Source organism: Pezoporus occidentalis, unplaced genomic scaffold (genome assembly GCF_034315485.1).
Source record: "Pezoporus occidentalis ecotype Australia unplaced genomic scaffold, CSIRO_AGI_Poc_V1 ctg1, whole genome shotgun sequence".
Lineage (NCBI taxonomy): Eukaryota > Metazoa > Chordata > Aves > Psittaciformes > Psittacidae > Pezoporus > Pezoporus occidentalis.
In genome coordinates this window covers 17,486,698-17,506,697 of record NW_026912778.1, presented here as the reverse complement: position 1 = coordinate 17,506,697, position 20,000 = coordinate 17,486,698, and the positions used below count along the sequence as shown (strand labels likewise).

General features: G+C 36.3%; 1 protein-coding gene across 15 annotated transcripts in view; it reads right to left on the bottom strand.

Moving 5' to 3' along the window:
• FRYL (FRY like transcription coactivator) overlaps nt 1-20,000 on the bottom strand; it is a 162,387-nt gene that overhangs the window by 65,716 nt on the left and 76,671 nt on the right. For 11 of the 15 annotated variants that reach the window (XM_062606496.1, XM_062605937.1, XM_062605758.1 and 8 more), the window contains 12 exons: nt 19,556-19,695; nt 18,994-19,090; nt 16,575-16,654; nt 15,531-15,611; nt 14,880-15,048; nt 13,726-13,818; nt 10,060-10,158; nt 8,506-8,607; nt 5,695-5,739; nt 2,423-2,526; nt 1,695-1,803; nt 639-725 (listed from right to left, as the gene is read on the bottom strand). In XM_062606496.1, coding sequence (XP_062462480.1) covers nt 639-725; nt 1,695-1,803; nt 2,423-2,526; nt 5,695-5,739; nt 8,506-8,607; nt 10,060-10,158; nt 13,726-13,818; nt 14,880-15,048; nt 15,531-15,611; nt 16,575-16,654; nt 18,994-19,090; nt 19,556-19,695 — 1,206 coding nt within the window. The remainder of the gene's footprint in view (nt 1-638; nt 726-1,694; nt 1,804-2,422; nt 2,527-5,694; nt 5,740-8,505; nt 8,608-10,059; nt 10,159-13,725; nt 13,819-14,879; nt 15,049-15,530; nt 15,612-16,574; nt 16,655-18,993; nt 19,091-19,555; nt 19,696-20,000) is intronic. The other 4 variants (XM_062606177.1, XM_062606254.1, XM_062606329.1 and 1 more) reach the window with 1 other exon arrangement.

The following is a 20,000-nucleotide window of genomic DNA, read 5'->3' as shown; positions in this document are numbered from 1 at the left end:
AAAAAAGGGAAGAAAAAGGAAAGACGAAACAGAAGAAATTATAACATTAAAGTAACACAGACAAGGCAAAACACAAATTGCATTTTTCCTCTCTTTTAAACAGAGAAGTATGGTTCCAGTACGAAGGGCATTAATTAAAATGCTACATGTTAGAGTAATGAAATAACAAGAATAAAGTTTAAGCCTTGAGTGCCTTCCCACAACTCTGATTCCACTTAACTGACTTGGCACAGGCTAATATACTGAAATTCTTGAAGTGCAAAGCACTAAATGACTTGATATAAAGACAGACATTGCTTAAAGGTCTCATCTGTTAGATTGGGTCTTGAACCGTAGGAGCTAGGTATGACTTCCCTGAAAAAACGCTTTACAGTTATACTGTGACGAAAATTTGTACATACTTTCTGAAACTATTGTTGAAATGAGTCTGAACTCAGTAGTACTGCTGCTAGCTTAAAACACTGGAAACGAAACAGCAAGTGAGCATGACTACAATTACTTCTTTAGTTTTAGTAGAACACCCTTTCAGATACCCATCAATCTGCTTTCATCCTGGCTCAAAAGTAGTTAACCACTTTCCCCCGAAAGTACCCCAATGTCCTGCTGTTGCTGTATGCAAGTAATGGAGCTTTTTTTACCTCTGGATTAATAGTGAAGGTTTTAGGAGATTTTCCAACACTGAGAAGATCAAATATTATTTCTTTCATTGCAAAATCCAAACGTTCCTATAAAGGGAAAAATGGATTGATATTATCATCTCTTTTCTGTTAATATGCATAATTTAATTTCTTGGCTTTGTAGAAGTGCTGGGTATCAACTCTTAGAAGTTTAAAAAATAAAAATGTTTAAAAATATTCCTTATTTCCTATTTATTCTTATGACTTCATGTTGGTTTTCTGAAATCTAGAACAATTCAACATAGCTCATGCCGTGATATGGTTCAACCATTTCTCTGAAAAAAAATACCCTAGACAATTCTGTTCAGGTCAAACACATTTCTACAAATGAGCGGAACTGTTTTAGTAAGTAAAAATTAGTGACAGAAAGAGGAGCCCTAAGAAACCAATATGAACAGTGCAACAAGTCCTGCTTCAACTCTGTCCGATCAGAAGGGAAACATTTTGGAAGCTGAACCACAGATAAACTATCTTTAAGACAGGAAAACATGCTCTAATCTATAAGGTTATAGATGAATTAGAGTTTGCCTTGTGAGATCATATCCTGCATTTTGATATTAGGACAACTGAAGCTTCAAAAATAATATAAATTGTAATGCAACACTAACTACAAAGTACTGCATGCATTGCATATTTTTTCTGCCTACAGAAGGTAGTCTCTAGGCTACATATAAGTGGATATCGCTACTCAAATGCTTTGTCCCTTATAAAAATATTATTATAGAATATACTAATTATATTAATTTACATACACACGCCCACACAACAGTGCAATACAAATGTAAATATTAATCATCATGATTTTCATACACAACCATTATTGAAGTGTAAGTAAAATAATTTTGCCACAGGTAGAAACAGAACAAGTAATTTCGTTTGTTATGTGTATTTGCAGAAATCCTACGCAAGACAGAAGACCATTAATTCAGTGCAAATGTTTAAAAACTAACCTTAAATTTACATTTCTTCAAATAATATTCATCCTAGTCTTATACCTCTACCTTGACATAGTCTTACCTGAGCAATGAACTGAATAATCTTCACAAATATATTCAGAGGTGTGTCTCGTGGGACCACACTACGTGATCCTTTTGGGAAAAGTGCTGATACAATGCTCATGAGACGGCTACAGGAATTCAGACGCAAAAAGAAAAAAACCTTTTTAAAATAACTTTTTAATAACAGCAGAGATGTTACAGTTCAAATCTGGAGGGCGGTTCTTATTATTAGATAATACAGCTATGAACACCTCTATAAAGTACAGCCCTCTACTGTCACAGGCAACAGTATCCTGGGTTCACATAAAGTGACCAAAATCCTGCTTTAAACTAGTTAATAATAGTCGGGGGGAGGGGAAAAATCTGAATGACTATTCCAAATTCTCACTAAGTCAATTTATAAAGAAAACCTTTTCGTTTCCAGCCCATACTTAGTGATGGCCGCTTCATACCCTATTTGTTCTGCTACTATTAGTGCCTTTTATCTTTAACAAATGTCCTGCTGCTTATCTCTCTGCCCTCTTCTACCCCTGCAAAGATCAATGGAGACTCAGTTCTTTCTCCTCATCAAAATAATCAAGCTCCTTTGTTTTTCTCTTTTTGAGATGAAGACTTTGCTCCCCTGTTTACCTGACTAGACCACTAGACCACTAGCTGGCTTCAATATCTCTTCTGATATCACCAGGGGATGGGGAGGGAAACAAACCACCAATCAGTATTTTAAAACCCTTTGAATAACGAACTTACCTTTGAGTTACAGTGTTGCTTTCACATTTTATTCTAATAACATAAACCCACAATAACCTATACAAAGATTCCAGTGCAACTCGGGACATTTTGGGATCTTTATTCTGTGAAATAAATGAAAAAATACAGTTACTGTTGCTTGTGAGACGCTCAGGAAATTCAATTTTTACTCTTTTGCTTCTGAGAATAACAATGAAAACTGGTATGTTTCATACTGACTACAAGTTTCATATGTTTTCATAAAAAAAACAATGCTGGATTGCCTATTTCCAATACTACATGAATATTTAACTAGTAATTCCAGAGCATTTTACATGTCTTTCACTCTGAGAGCAGAGAAGTAACTAAAAAGCAGATATTCCTCTTTAGAACACCAAGAGTGTACTAATTCCAAGAACTTTTCTCAGAAAGCCATTTGTAACAAATACCTTTTTAATAGCAAAACAACTTAAGTTTGTCTAAAACATCAGAGTAGCTCCTTTGAATTAGACACAAGGTCTACATCCATCATTCAGTTTATGACAGCAGGCAGTAGGAGGTGCAGAAGAAAAGAACGCAAAAGAAGGTGGCCACACAAGAATGCTTCTCTGGGTGTGCCCTCCAGGCTTCACCCAATTTGCCATTCATTTTGTATCAATGTTTACTCACTTCCAATTGATTTTTATTGTAACAATTAAGCTAGCTTTCTCTTGAATTACTATAAATTCTTGTGGCATAATTCAGTTTAAATTATGCACTGTATGAAAAAAAAATTGTCTTAAAGGTGCTACTAGGAGTTTAGTTTTGCTCCTCCTAGCTCTTAAACTGTGTAGACCAGCAAGTAACTAACACGTACATAAGTACGTACAACTGGTACATAAGTATGAGCTTAAATGATTCCCAGAGGTCATCTTTTTAGGCACTCTGTCAGGTTAAAGAAAAAAAACACAAAACCAAACCAAACACAGCACACACCACCCCATCTCACCATTCCCCCCCCCCCCCCCCCCCCCCAAAGAAGCCTAAAACAGACCTTCCCCATTTCCAGTTAAGTATCTTTGTTTCAAGACCTATATATATGATGGCTGTAACCTAACTAATTTCATATTTTCTGGCCTCTACCACAAGCCAATGAGTCAGAATATCAGACTACTTTGTCCTCAAGTGTCCTTCAAGTGGAGTGCAGTTTCACAAAAGGTGTGAACTTTGCATCTAAGACCATACTGTTTGAAAACAGATGGTCTCATCTTTGGTTCCCTCCTCTGCAATCTCACTGCCCCCTTCCCTTTGCATGGATTCTAGTAGTAAGAAAGTCCAACTCACACCATTAAGTTGATTCACATAATTTCATGGCCATGTCTCTGCAATAGACTATACAAAGGAGAGTAATTCGGATGGCTTTAAGATGGGTGGGTCAGGACTATTTGGTTTGGCAGCAGCTCACTTTAAGAAAGGCTAAAGCCTATCACTAAATCAGAGGCAAAAGTGGTATTACACAGAAAAATAACATATATGACTTTATAACCCAGTCTGTGTCAGTGATAATGCTGTTCTACCCTCCCTTCAAACTCACCTATGTGTTCCTGCCATTGCCTCTGATTTAGCACACCTACAACTAGGCAGTGGGTAAACTGATGATGGTGACCTGGACAAAATCTAAACCAGTAAAAGAGTTACCCCTGTCCTTAGTATTAGAACAGAGAAATGCCTGCCCCACTGTTCAAGTTAATTTACCAGCAGTGCTACTGTGAGGAAGAAGCAAACACCCATAATTGTATGAGAGGGTGAGAACGTGATAGCTTTGATTTTAATCAACTTAAACATCAAAAAACCCAGGGTATTACTATTCATCATATTTAATCTACAGGACAACAGTTACTGATGTTCAAAATAGGCTGGTGATTTCATTGCTAGTACACACATTATCAAAGTCTATCTAAAATGCAGTGTCTAGAACCAAGTAATGCTTCAATCTTCTTACTTCAAGTATTCCAATGGGAGATTAATTCAGAAGTCCAGAAGAAAAACAAAAATTACTATTAGCTTTCAATCATCTAATAAAATGTATAGGAAGAAGGTATTTTACAATGTGTTCACAACATCCGTTAGGAGGTTTATCATCAATACAGCTACTTCTGATTGGTTATGACAAAGTTTGCTTCTTTGTTGAGGCAAGGTGTATAAGGAAGCATTCGCCTTTAAAAAATGGTTACAAAATAAACACAGAAGCGCTTCTAATTTCTTAAGCGTTGAAAATTTTCATTACCTCTTCCGACATTTAGGAACTAAACAAATATACTAGAAGGTAATGGCTTTTTGGTCTAATTTATGGCATACTGCTTGTATACTTGGTGTTAATGTGTCAGTATTTCCTTTTCCCTTTGATATTACTGCAACTAGAATACAATATATATGGCTATATAATTCACTATCTATCTGAATTTCAGCCTTTTTAGCTGATGCCTGTCATATTTTAAAGCACTCTATCTGGGGTTTTTTCCAAACACAGTTTTGTCTAAAATACTAAAACTTTTATTATAAATTATATCAGCAGACTATGGAATAAGCTGTGACGAACCGTATCCCTCTTACAAAGCCAAAAAATCAAGAGCAAATCTACTGTGGTCTTACATGACAGATTAAGATGTCAATGAAACATATCTCAACAAGTCCAAGAAACAAAATAGCATTTTTTCCATGTTAGTCAAATGTAGTCACTTACTGAAGAAAGTACTTTTTAATACTGATGTTAAACTTTTCTTCTGTTCTGAACTAAAACAATTTCTACTTTTTAAAACCTGCAAAACCAACAGCGTAAAAGTCTTTCAAGTTAGTGCAGTACAAGTTGTCAAGAGTAAATCAGTTTCAGAGTTTTTAATTGTGAAAATGTTTTCAACTTTGCTTGCATGCAAGACACTTTTTGAAATAAATTACCAGGAAAAACCATACATCTGAATAGGCAGTGTATTTCCAGCAGAAACATGCACTGCTGTTTAGGGAAACCAGCTGTGATACTGATACTCAATCTCACAAAGCCACATTTTCACCCCAATTTAGAAAATTCACATTAGATAATTTTCTGATCTTTCTCCTTTAATCCCTGGCAAGAAGAAAAGATCTCTGAAACATTAGCTATTCTTAGACCTGTTGCTTATTAACAGTACCAACAGTGATTTTACAGAGAAAGGAAAGCACAAAATACAACAATTAACTTAAAAAAAAACAAAACAAAACAAAGTATTTACATGAGACAAAGTATCATTTCACTGAGTTACAATAATGCATTAACTCACCTGCAGTGTTTCTATTTGTTTTCTGATACTGTTGTTAGATGGCATCTAAATAAAGCAATGTGAGACAGCAAAACATAACAAACATGAGAATGGAAGGCACATGCATGTTAGATGAAAAAAAGCACAAAACCAACAGATAGCTGTCTAGTAAGGACTCTATTCAGTAGAAATACGGGTTTTGCTGTATTGGCAGAAAATGTTCCACCAGCCTCCAAGGTTTTGTGGTAACAGCCACTAAGGTTAAACTGTGAACAAAAAACTATTCCACCCAACAGTGGAGCAAAATTACTGACACCTTTCTCTCCCACTTCAGCAGTTTTGTTAAATGTTCCTTCCTCTCCCCAGAAGACATGGTAAGGATACCACAACTCAGCTTCATCCAAGAATCTATCAGCTTTTCTGACAAACCTGCTAAATTAGTCTATCTAAATACTAGTCCAAAAAGCAAGCAAAATGTTTCACAATACTGACCCAGTGTTATTGTCTGCTGAATAAATACAAAATTTCGCCTACACTACAGTGTGTAAAGAAATGCACTGCTGGGTTCAATGCCGAAACAGCATCCCAACTGCTTTGTAGGACAAGACCAGCCATACATCTACCAAGAGACACCCCGATACGCTCTAGGTCTAAACTGACTCTTACAACTCGCTTATCTGCTTTTTGCATCGGCCCGGACCCCTACGTTTCCTCCTTTCAACAAGGCCAGGATGCTTTCCCCACAGAATAAGATTCCTTTGAGGATAACTAAAGGTAGCGTGCACCAAAAGCCAGTACAAAGTGTTTATAAGGGCAATAAATATTGCCAGTACTGGATTAGGATTCAAAGCACCCTCAGGTGTATTATGAAGTATAATATAGCACCGTACTAATGCAGTGTAAGGCAGGTCATGAATATACTTTGCACCAGTTACTATGGAGCAACTACAAAGATGTGAGCTTTCCCACCATGGCAAATGGGAAATTGCTTATTCCTGTCACCAAAGTGTGATCACATGGTGTTCATTATTAGGTAAGAGTTTGCACTGGGCAATCATCAGGGAATGAACTGAGCACCATGAATTCATGCCCCACATAACCTCTTGGTGACTTGCTAACAGGCCTGTACCCTTCATAGAATATCCCTGCAACAGAGTCTAAGTGTTGTCATATTCCTTTTGTTAATTAGTTAATTTTAATTTACACAGTAGGGGTGGATGAACCTTTTCAGTACTCTTAAGTATCTCCAATAACTCTTAAAACTACTTATAAATGAAAAAAGACACTACAGACAATAGATTTGGAATCCTACTGCATTTTACATATTTAGGTAACTCCAAAATAAATTTAGTCATTAGGACAATGAAGAAATAAAACAGGGAAGAGGAAATCTAAGAGACTAAACTGCCGTGAAATTCAGATTTATAAATTAATGAGATTACTTATTACAGACTGCATGCATTTAATTAGCTTCAGAAACAAAGGAACACATTAATTCATAAGACAGATGAGGACAGTGGGGTGTGTATTTCTCAAGATTAAACTCAACAAAGTTTCTGAACAAACACCCAAATAGTACCAATAGAACCAGTAGTATTTGGTGAGCCATAAAATATCCTAAATAACTCAATGACACAGCACCAAAACACTGCAAAATCTGAATTGCAGAAATTCATATGTAGAATTTCTGCTGAATAGAGCCTTACAGTAAATTGTTAAGCTGTTAGTGGTTAACAAAACTAAGTAAAATATAAAATGCATGCTCAGCAACTACCAGTTAAACTCAATGGCATTTATAGTTTTAATATATCCATTATCAGCAATGGACATTATGCCAGAAAAACACAACTCCTAGCCTGGAAGAGGTTTTTTTAAAGATTTAAGAACAAATGCAAAAAGCAGCCTCCATAAGCAAAATAAACAACAAAACATAAATCAAGGCAAATATTGCAAAAGAACTGCAATGTTAGATGAAAAATATACAAAAACCCAACAAGCAACAGAAAAGTGTGAAAGATGTCATGAAAACAAAATGACCCAATCCAAGCAGCTAAACCTGTTTCCTTTTGACTTCATGCTGGTTTATGTATTTTACTAATAAGCTTCGGAATTGTTACTCATACCTAACCAGAATGAATACTGTCAAGTGGATCAAAGAACTTAGTGAGATTATCAAAACCAATATATTAGGCAAATCATGAACTGTGTTAATCAAAATTAAGGAAAGAACATGTACAACAGTTAATGCTGCAAGAAAGTCATTAAAGCCGATTCCTAATTTCCAAATATCTTGATCTCTTTATCAACCAACTCATGTTTACAATGCTATCAACTGAAGCCACAAGTTAAAGGGACACTTTAATTTTTATTTGGAAAATATGTATCACAGGCTGTAGGTATAATCTCTTTTCTGAACTCCCAATTCACTTTCAAATCCTTCAATAAGTGAACAAGAGAGAGAAATTTTGCATTTACTATACAGGAGTAGACAAGCCACGTATTTTCTCAGATATAACTGGCACATGAAGAATTGCAGTTTGTACCTTCTCTGGCATAAATAGTGTTTATTAGCAGATACTTCTGCAGATTTTACTTAATAAAACTGACACACCCCAAGGGGCCACATCTATTTCCAACATTAAATAACATCACAAAGACTCACTACTAAGCTTTATAGTAATGGAGAAAACACATTTAACTTAATTTTTTTTTTTAGAAAAGTATTTCACAGTGCCATTTTAAATACTGTTTAATCGGCACGAGGACGCTGAGAACACACTGGTATAAATGCCATCAATTTACGACAGTTTCTGAATTGAAAAGGATTCTTACCTTCAGATGTGACAAACAGTTCTGCAGGAAAACGTGCCAGTTATTTAAAAAAAACTGTTTCTGACTGACACACAAGAGGCAGGTGATCAATGGATACAAAGCCTATGAGTAGGGAGGAAAAAGAATTGATCAAATTGATCTTTGCAGACCTCCTAAGTCCTGTATGTTAAGGCACACAGTTGGTTCTTTCTCTCACAGTGTTAGCACTGCACAGCAGCCTCTCCCCTGCACTAGCACATGGATGCCAGGCAATCTACATGCTGTAAGAGTGCATGGTGTAAGGCCAGGGCAGTGGGACCATGGTGAAGCTCATCCCCTCACAAGGCCTGATCTCAAAGGCTGAGAATTGATCTCACTCTTGGGTACAATATTCCCTCCTTCCCTGCAACCATATGATTCAACTCATGGGAGAAGGAACTGCCTATAAAATGAATGAATATTCAGGCAAAACATCATCAACTCAGTCAAAAGTTCAGGCAGACTTTAGGTTGTCAGAAATGTTACTTCTACTCAAAGTCCACTTTCTGTAAGGAATGAAGCATAATTTAATAATCTTTGAATATGCAGACTAGCATGACTTTGCTTTGCTTTAGTAACGTAAGATTTCTTTAAGCACCACATACAGTTAGCAGCATACACGATGGTGATTTAACATCAAATCTGACTGCAGGTTGTCTTGCTATGGAGCAAAATTAAAGAATGAGAGTGAATATATAAATTGTAATTTTGATGTAACCATGCTTCTGACTTCATAAATTAAATTACATTGTGAATGCCGACTTCAACTACGTCACGCTATTCTTACGTAAGTACAACCACGTCCAATGATGTATGCTTTATATGCTCAGAATACCAGAAAGTAAAGCTCAGCCCTAACATGAAAGTGAGAATAAATAATTTTAAAATCACTTGTGTTACTGAATACACAAACTGCAATGCAAAATTTAGCTCCACATTTCCAGCAAACTGAAGTGAATCAACTTGGAATATGGTTGCCATGGTCATCAAGAATTACCAAATACTGCATTAATAAGAGATTTAAAGACTTGCTAAAATGCCATTTTAGGAGACAAGCTAAGATGCAGTATTAAGGAAAAACAACTGACAGATTTATGTCCAAGAGAGGCAATAAAAATACTGGAGAAAGAAGTATGAGGAGAGGAGAAAACAGGCAGAGTAGGGTTATCACCAGGCTGCTACTTTGCTGGAAAAGCCTTGTCTGACACTTTTAACTAAACATAATACCAGACTCCCTTAAAGCAAGCTCTTTCTAGAAGAGTCATTAGGTTAAATAACTGTGCTAAAACCCACTAAAATAATCAAAATCAAGCACTGATTTGAAGACAACCCCACAAGTGAGGGAACAGAGCAAGTATCTTGCGCAAACAAATCAAAATCAGAGCAAATGCATATACGTACTGCAAATTTAATTACACTTGAACTGAGGAGTTAAGATTTAAATTAGTACAGCCGTTAGTTTTTCCTCATATAACGTACTACATTAAAAGTCTAAGATATGCAAAACAGAGAATTTTAAATATTTCTTTAAAATACCAGCGAATGCTTCTTTCTTGAACTCAATTCGAAGGTAGTCTGGTAAAGCATCTCCACAAAATTTTTCAAACATGGCACATTCACTTCATTTTTAACAGCCTATTAAAAAAAAACAAACACATAAATGGGTTTAAAAGTTTATACTGTAGGCAATTTAAATATAGATTAAGATGTTCGTGAGTTCAAGAACACTCAAAAGTTAAATCTTATATTAAGTATTTATCTGAAATATAAATAGAAGCATAAGAAATCATGTCATACACTATAACCACACAGTTGCAAAAAAACTCACAACAAATCCCCAAACCCACCCATCCAAATCCATTGTATGGCCTTGTCCTGGGTTCAGCAGTAGCAGTCATTTTTCTCCTCCTTGGTAGCTGGTGCAGTGCAGTGTTTTGACTTTCAGCTCGGGAACAGAGCTGATAACAAGGATGTTTTGGTTTGGCCAAGGACTTTGTGAGCCTCATGCTCTGCCAGGGAGGAGGGGGAGCCAGGAGGAAGCAGAGACAGGACACCTGACCCAAACTGACCAAAGAGGTATTCCATACCACAGCACGTCATGGCCAGGATGTAACTGGGAGTTAGCCAGAAGGGCTGGGGACTGCAGGGTTGGAGGAGGTATCGGTCAGAGCTTGGTCAGGCTGGGGGGGCGAGTTATCGGTTGGCTGGTGGTGAGATGATGTATTCTCTTCCCTTGTTATTTCCTTTATCATTATTATCATTGGTGGTAGCAGTAGTGATCTGTGTTATACCTTAGTTACTAAACTGTTCTTATCTCAACCCGTGGGAGCTGCATTCTTTTTGATTCTCCTCTCCGTCCCTCCGAGAGCAGGGGGAGGGCAAGAAAGGGGGGGGAAGTGAGCGAACGAATTACCTGACTGGGTTTAAACCACGACAGGCCTGTATACCATACTTAAAGAATTAGAGAAGAAAATTTGCCACCAGCTAACAAATAAAAACTACACTGAAACTCTTTATAAACGTAATTTCATATATCAAAAAACAGACAAACAAAACGACCCCTATGAATTTTTCACTGTTCCCCTCTTTAATGCACCTCCAGTTCTGGAAACTGAAAACTGAGGAAACGACAGACAGTATTACCAGCCAAACAGAAGGTTCGGCTTTTAGAGTAAATGAAACAGATTCATGAAGCCCTACAACTTTTTACCCACTCTGCCCTTGTATACAGCAAAGCCTTTCTTCCACAAACCAGGCAGCTACCTTCTTTATCAAAACCTCTGTAAGTCTCTTAAGCTTCTCCCTCGCTATCTGTGCTGATCCATTTAAACATCCTAATTAAACCTAATTTAAGTTGCCCAAAGCAGTGGGAAAAGCTCCATCTCTGACAGTGTTCAAGGACAGGTTGGACAGAGCCTTGGGCAAAATGGTCTAGGGTAAGACATCCCTGCCCATGGCAAGGGGGTTGGAATTAGATGATCTTAAGGTCCTTTACAATCCTAACCATTCTATAATTCCATGACTATTCTTAACCTACTGTTTTATAATGTGTTTCTGTTTTATTTATCAAATTGGGAGGTAGGGGTGGGATGATCAGAGAGGGAGTTAGCTTTCTGGAAGAGATCCACTATACTCGTAATTTCCCTACAACATAAAGCAATTTTTTGCTAGGTTTTATTGTTCAAAGCTGTTAAAAGACATGTCTTGTCCACCTTGCTAAGGCACTCTGAAAAAAATTCATGAAGGGGAAGCACAAAAAATAGTGTATAATATCTCTGTAATGTGTACAATCCAAAAGGAAAGAACTGAGAATGTAGTTATGTTTTAAATCACTTCCTAAATACCCCCAAATTCTTTATCTTTTTGCTACACTAAAGCTAGCTCCACATAAGAAATTAGTCAGGTGTTGCCAACAAAACACTCTAGAGGTTTAGGATATAACCTTGGACTTATAGATCAGCCTTAACTTCCCTGCTGTAAAGTACACTGTCATACGCTGTCATCATTATACCTGCAGGGTCCAAATCAGGTCATATTTTTTTTTAAATGCCTGAATAACTAAGCAAGAAAGTAACAGTAAAGAAGTCACAATGCCAAAACTTAATAGCTCCCTCACTTCAGCAATTCTCCATATCCAAGATGCAGAAAAATCCAGATTCAGTTCCTTCATCTGCTTCAAAAAGATTCAAAGTTGTCTCACATCTTTGAAGAGAATGACTGACCTCTCAACTGCATCTCAATCTGGGATGGACTCTGCTTCTATTTAAGAAGCTCCATTTGTATGAAATTGGAGACAAAATGATTTGGAAAGAAAGATCAAGCTTCCTTCACCAACCATTTAAAGAGCTGATTCAGGCTATGGTTTTAGGAAGCAATCCACAGAACACCACATGTTCTGCACAACCAGCGTGCATGCCTTTGCGGTTACAACCAGACAGACCCAATTCCCAAATGCTGCTTCTGTCTCATTACTATGCATGCAATTTTCACTATATTTAAAATTATGAATTTGCAAACTAATATTTGTGTTTACTTTCACTTTTCACTTTGTTCAAAACAACAAATGCATTCACTTCTTAACACGACAAGAAATTCTTCTCTAGAAGAGCATACGTATGCTCAGGTAAGATCAAGACTTCAGTCAATAAACAGCTATTACTAAGAGCATCACTTTGTGATCAGGTCTTAAGAAGACAGATTCTCTCCTTTCTAGTATTATTTTAAAAAGAACCCAAGGATGAGACCAATGAAAGAAGAGAAGTTCAGAGAGATTTATCTTTCTTTTCCTATGAGCTTGCTTAGATGAGATCCCCACCTGGCTTGCTAGTCTTTGTAGAGCCCATTTTGCAGAATGGGATCTACATGTTCCAGTTCTCCATATATAGTGAGATATGTCCTATGTCATAACATGGAGCCATCACCTGCTGTTTTCTGAGGCAGTATGCTAAGCACACTGTGGTTTAGCATTTGCTAATACAACTAACATTTTGGATTGTCCAAGTTTACACAGCTGAGCAAAAGTGGCCTAGGAGGAAAGAACCTGTCCTGACTGAAAGTGCTCTCACAGCACTACAGGCACCGTAGATACAACGGTGTGGTGATATTGAGGGTTTTTTTTTCTTATTCACAGCTGCTGGTTTTAGATTTAAAACACAGTCAGGAGATGACTGACTGTTCTTCTGCTTGAAGGATTACATCTAGTGGACACTCACCTCTACAGTTCTTACTTAATTATCCAAACCCTACATACTTCCTTCTTGCATGGGGGTTCCAATTCTCTCTATTGGACTGTAAAAATGGTACATACCTCAGTTTATTCTAGAAAGAACTTAACAGGGTTCAGCTATTAAAGAAAATCCAAGAGGACACTTGAGGGAACAAATACTCAACCACAGAAATCTCAGATTTTTACAGCAAGTATAAGATTACACAGTGCTCTGGTGATAAAAGGGTCTAGAAACCAGACAATTTTAAGAAGTTCTGAAAAAAGATTGTAAACTTGCTAATACACAAATCACACTCACACATTTCTCTTGTAAAAATTATGTAGGTGCTTGTAATTTACTTAATAGTCTTTTTGAATCTGTAAAAAGGTAACACTGTGAGACTTAATGGAAGCAGTTTTAACAATGAGAGCCTAAGTAAAAGTGAAGGGAACAGTGGAGGGGGGGAAAAAAACAACATAAAATTAAAAATACTTACAGCAGCCACAGGGATGAGAATTTCCACAAACAAACCAGCAAGTGCATGTTTTATATCTTTATCTTTTACCTCCAGGAAGTATTGAGCACATTCCTTAGTAAGGAAGCATTAGAAAAATACTTAGAAAAATGAAGACAAGTGTAACTATGCCACAAAAACTACTAGCAGTATCAGATTAATTGCCAGTATGAATTTACAACATGCAATGTGGTTAAGTCAGTCTTATATTCCTTGACAATATCAACTTTACAAAACTTTGGAAACTTTAAAACCTGCTTCCCCAGCAACTGAAAAGAAATTGAAAGAGCATTTGTAACAGCAGACAGCTATTCACTTCCTACTCAGAACAGAGTTCCCAGGATATAAAATACAAATATTTAGATAGAAAATAAATGTTTAACTCTACTGAAATTATTAGAAAATAGTATTTATATATTTTATATATATATATACATACATACATACTTGTTTTCATTTTCAAGCTTTGATGCCAAGAAAATTTTACAGGGAAATAAATAATCCATACATGTGTCTGCACACTCCACTACACCAAACTGACCGCTCTCGACAAAATCTAAAACACCTATGTGTATTTTAGTTTTTTCAGGATTGAGATCAATGTCAATGACTGTTAAACAGCTCTAATAGAATTTATGACCAAGTTGCAGTAACTTCAGTTACTGTGGAATGGGCAAGTTACTCATTAGGACAATTTTAATCCACAATCAAGAGAAGCAAACAAATAAGATTTTAAAGTCTCCCTGAAAATTAACTGAAGTGTTTTTTAAAGGAAAGTGTTTCTTGGCATCTTAGCTGTTAAAAAAAAAATATAACTAGTAACTTCAACTCACTGCTTTCATAAAGAAATAAAATTATTTGGTTGCTACCCATTTTTATTTAGTTTTGAATGAATTCATATATTACAGATTTGCTACATTACTGAGACAACAGAGAACAGGTTCCCATTACGCTAGATACTCACAAACTGAAGAGAAACAAATGATTCACACCTCTGAGAGCTCACAAACTAAACCGAAAAGGATGAAGGATGACACACAAGTAGAGAGAGCAACTGATCACAGCAAACATCATTCCAGCTTCATGACAAACATTGAAAATGATGCTCATTTCAGCTTTCTGTAATACTCATTTACCTGCATGAACTGAAATGATGCTTCAAAATCCTCCACAGGATACATCTTTACTCGGAAAAACTTCATTCCCATTATCAAACTGATGATACTTTGTACTATATGAGGACTCTGTTCTTTTTGTCGCAGTTCCTTTAATTCAGTGACAAACTTCTTCCTAACAGCTTGGAATCTGAACAAGGGATACAGACAGCAATTATTTGCATTCTTAGTTATTTTTATATAGTAACTATAATTTTGAGCAGATTTCTTTATTCTGTTAATGGTAACATCATCTACAGTAAAAGAAAAACAAGCAAGATGAACCCTGACACTTAAAACCTAGGCATTTAAGAATGCCTCCGATGAACAGCACATTAGAATAAACTCATTAACTTTACAACTATTGACTGATACCAGGCTTCCTTTCCCTGCACCTACAAGTTGACAGCAAAGCAATTCAGTGCTGTATAAGGATGCTTTCTTGATTTGTTCAAATTTATTGTGCTGGAACATGAAACAGAAATGTCAGACTACACCTGACTACACTTCACACTTAAGGGGTTAGTTACTTAGTTTATTAAGAGGTCCTTAATAAACGCTACTTTATTCAACAGTCTTTAAGCCTGGAGTGATTTTTCGCCAAGTGCAAGAGGAATTGGAGACTGAACTTACTTTGACTGAGCAAGAACCCCTGTCACTTCTGCATACAGGTCTGCAATAATATGCACATTCCCAGTGTTGGTTCCTGAATACCTAAAGGTATTTAAAAGAATAAAAAAGTATTAATATAACTTTGTTCTTCTAATCCCTAAGTGTGTTCTCAATTGCAAAAAGGTTGTTCCCTAGCAAGGCAGATTATTACCATGAAAACAATAAAAGTTAAGCGTAAAATGCATGGGTGACATTTAAAGTCATGTAGTTTCATTAAGTCAACATAAGAGACATATTCTGTATAGGAAGTTTACTATTGTTAACAGACTCTGACTTTTTTTACTCTGGCTGGCAATGCAAACCATTCTGTATATTCTAAGCAAAACAAACTCGGCAATATATTAAACACGATATTGGCATCACAGAAACATGGCAGGAAGGATCCTGTGACTGAAGTGTTGGAATGGAAGGTCATAGGCTCTTTAGGAAAAAAAGGTCGGGCAGACAGGGAGGGCGTGTAGTTATTTATGTCAATGATCGGCTGGAGAGCATGTAACTCTGCCTGGGGATGGGTGATGGGCCAACTGAGAGCTTGTGGGTTAAGGTCAAAGGGAGAACTGCGATGTGGGACATTACTGTGGGGGTCTGCTACATGCCACCCAATCAGGATGACTGAAAAAAAGGTAGATTTAGGTTAGGTATCAGAAGTTCTTTACTGTGAGAGTGGTGAGACACTGGAATGGGTTGCCCAAAGAACTGGTAAATGCTCTATATCCCAGTGTTCAAGGCCAGGCTGGAAAGAGTCTTTGGTGACATGTCCCTGCCCATGGCAGGGGGGTTGGAACTACAGGATCTTAAGGTCTTTTCCAACCCAAACCATTCTATGATTCTAGGAAACATAGATGTGTTCTTTGAAGATACATTCTCAGTTTAAAGATATCAATCAGCGTTTGTTTATAGTTTTATCATCAATATGTTACATGTAAGGCAAAGAAGAACAATCACAACATTCAAGCACAGGCTTGTAATACATAAAATATTTTGAAGTACACAAGTGAAACTTACCCTTCCTTATGTTTAAAGTGCTTAAAAGCCAAGTTTAGAACTTCATGTACTAAAGGATCTGGCACTGGATGAACAGGTATCTGAAATGCAGATACATTTATATGTATGTAAGTATGCATGTATATATACATACGTAAGTATGTATGAAGTAATAAACAGTACTCTGCAACAGCATGTAAAAATCTCTCCCACCAGTGCCAAAGGACAAATCCTTTGTTGGCATATGGTATCAAGTTAATTCTGCAATTTCTGAACATTTACACAACCTGCACTGAAATTCTCTTAAATTATTCTGCATACTGGCTTTTAGGGATTAAATTAGTAATAAACAACAGTAATGTAAACACTATGCATTTGACATCTAGATTTATTAGACCAGGTTAACTATGCATCTTTCCACACTTTCTGCCTTGGGAGGTGTTACTATTACAGATTTAACCTCAAAACACAATTCATCTCAATATAAAGGAAGACAAAACCAAAAAATAAGAATGCAGAAGAGATAATAATCTCCATTTTAGACTTTCTGCAGATGAAAGCAGCCAGAACATGTAAAAGCCTTCCTAGCAAGAAGTAATAATTTGATGAGAAACCAAAATGAAACATTGATTAGAAGGACCTTTTTCACCACAGCTGATATCACCACTTTTCTCAGGCTTAAAAGAAAACATTTACTTAAAAATTAAATGTATACTTTTAAAAAAGCACTATAAATAATTATGAAGTCATGATATCTTTAAATTTTCAGTGCAATTTATGTAGGGACTAGGATAACCCTAGCAAACATTACTGCTTGAAGAACGATTTTCACTAAAATATATTAGAAAAAAAGGTTACTGTCTTGTCTGCAGAAAATGAAGCAGTTACTGCTTGAGAATTTCATACTCTTCTGCATCAAGTAAGCTATTTGTCCAAGAAATTCCAGTTACTGTAACTAGCTATTTACATGCATATTCATACAATGAGTAATACGCAGTTATTTAAGCAAAAGATTTTTGTTCCTACATAGGTTGTACGTGTCACACTCTCTCTGGTTGCTCTGTGCATTTTACAAAAAGGGCTGGATCATACCCCTTGCACCCACTAAAGACAGTTTCTAACAATTAAATAATGATATGGCTCCCAGGGAGATGAATGTAACTTGAATGCAAATATGCTTACTGATAAAAAGCCATCCTTTCTGTGCTTTGATTGCCTCACTGCAGACTCACATTAAAGGCAGAACCCCCCTTTAGATAACTATTAATACTAAATTGATTGAAGGATTCTCTTACTTGATACATCTCTATTTAGTGGTCCATTCTGGGCCTTTAGCAGAGGAAAATATCCTTATCAGAAAAATACCTATCTTGTCTGGAGTACAGGCACAAGAGGCTTACCAGCATTAGGGGAGTCACCAGAGACTCTCTTCAAAACCAAAACTTTGGCACCTCTCCTGACATATGAATCACTGGCAACACATACTCTACTCAGCAGAAAAACTAGTACCAGTTCAAAATACAGAAGCTATCCATACAATCCTCCAATACCAAACAATCTATTCCATTTTCTTTTTTCTTTTGCACTGGTAGAAATTTTAGGCAGGGAGAGAGCATGAGCTAAAGATTTTCTGTAAAACACTAACATATAAGCGTTTGATGGTTTTAATACTATTCTCTGCATCTCTGTTCATGTAGTATAGGAATACCACTTTGAGAGAAGGACAGGCAGCTTTTCTTTTTTCCCTATGTCACAAACATCTCATACACAACTACATAAACATAAATCTCCCAAAAATTATTTATTTGCAAACTAAACCACAGTCTTTGATTTACTTAGTACAGAAAGCCATTTTGATTTTCCTGGGTCTACACATAAAAGACAAACTACTGAAGCACTGAAAACATGAAATTTGCTTGTCTGCTTCATGTTTCAAGCAGTTTCTCAGAGTACTTTCTCTCCTCTCAAAAAAATATAAGGAAAAAATGCTGCTATTTGAAGCCAAACTCTATCTTCTTGTCCATACACCAATGCAAATTTTGTATGAACGGACATGTAGCATGACATCTAGCACTACAAGGTAAGTTGGTAGTGCCATTTTAATCTTGTCATTCAATGATTTCACATTGTATTTCAAAAATGTTTAAGCAGACGAAAGGTACTGAATGTAAGTAAAATGTTATTTTTTACAGTTTTGCTTTTTGCAGTACATCAGCAGAGTTGACTTAGTGGATTCAAGACATGAACAGAGTTAATACAGGAATATAAAGAAAAGGCAGGAGAGGTCAAACGCTTTATGTAATTGAGAGTGTAATTACAGCTTTGCATATGCTCATCATACATATGCTCCAGTTTTTAATACAAGAATTTAAAGGATATCATCAAAACTGACATTAAAAGCAAAAGATTAAAAGAAGTTTGCCAAAGCAAAGCAGCTTACCTGTTTGAGAACCTCTATTAAAACTAAACAAAAAATGAAATCTACAGCTAAGTCTCTCCTTTCAAGTAGATAATCTCTTTCACGTTGTTGGTCATCCCTGAAGTAAGAAATCAAGAACACACATATCATACACAAGACTAAATGCAAATATTTCAGATATATATTACATATACATAATAATACATAATTATAATACATATGTTGCATGTAATCATTGCTGCACATATACAAAAGGAAAGTCTTTGGGGCCTGGTGTAGCACTGACATCTTGCCCCTTCTTGATAGGGCCTGCCAACAACCAAAACAATTCAAAAAGGGAAAGATTAGCTTGAAATTACTAGCATCTAACCTCCTCCTGTACATCAACCCTAAAATAATTAAGTCACTTCACACATCATGTACACAAGCTAGAAACACTACCTCAAAGAAACCCATATTCTTTCCACACACATTTAGGTAAGAACAGATCCAAATATAAATACTTGTCAAAAAGTACCAAGCAGACATGTTCTTACAAGAAAACACACAAAAATCAGACAGGCTTTTCACGGAAAACCCTTACCCCTTCGATTTTGTGCTAGACCGAGGCCTATATTCATAAGATTCATCTTCTGTTCCATTTTGACGCCTGTACCAGTCAAACAAGGTGCGTAATAAGGAAGGGAGACAGTGCTCTGCTACTGAGCTCATAGAGCTTATCAACTGAAAAAAAAAGAAGAAAAATACTTCAGCATGATAAAGCAATCTAAAAATTCTAGAATTATAATTGTTTCAAATTGGGTTTTGGTGCTAAGACTAATGTATCATATAATGTTACAAAGTGGCAACTTTATATATCATTTCAACCTAGGGCAATTACTGTAAATACAACACACCAAGTCAATTATTATATTAAATTTAAGCAAAGTGTTCCGAAGCTCGCAGGGATCACAGAATGCTAAATGTATACAGATAACCCATATAAAACCATTGTAGGGAAAAAAAAGCAGAGATTTTAGGATGCCCAT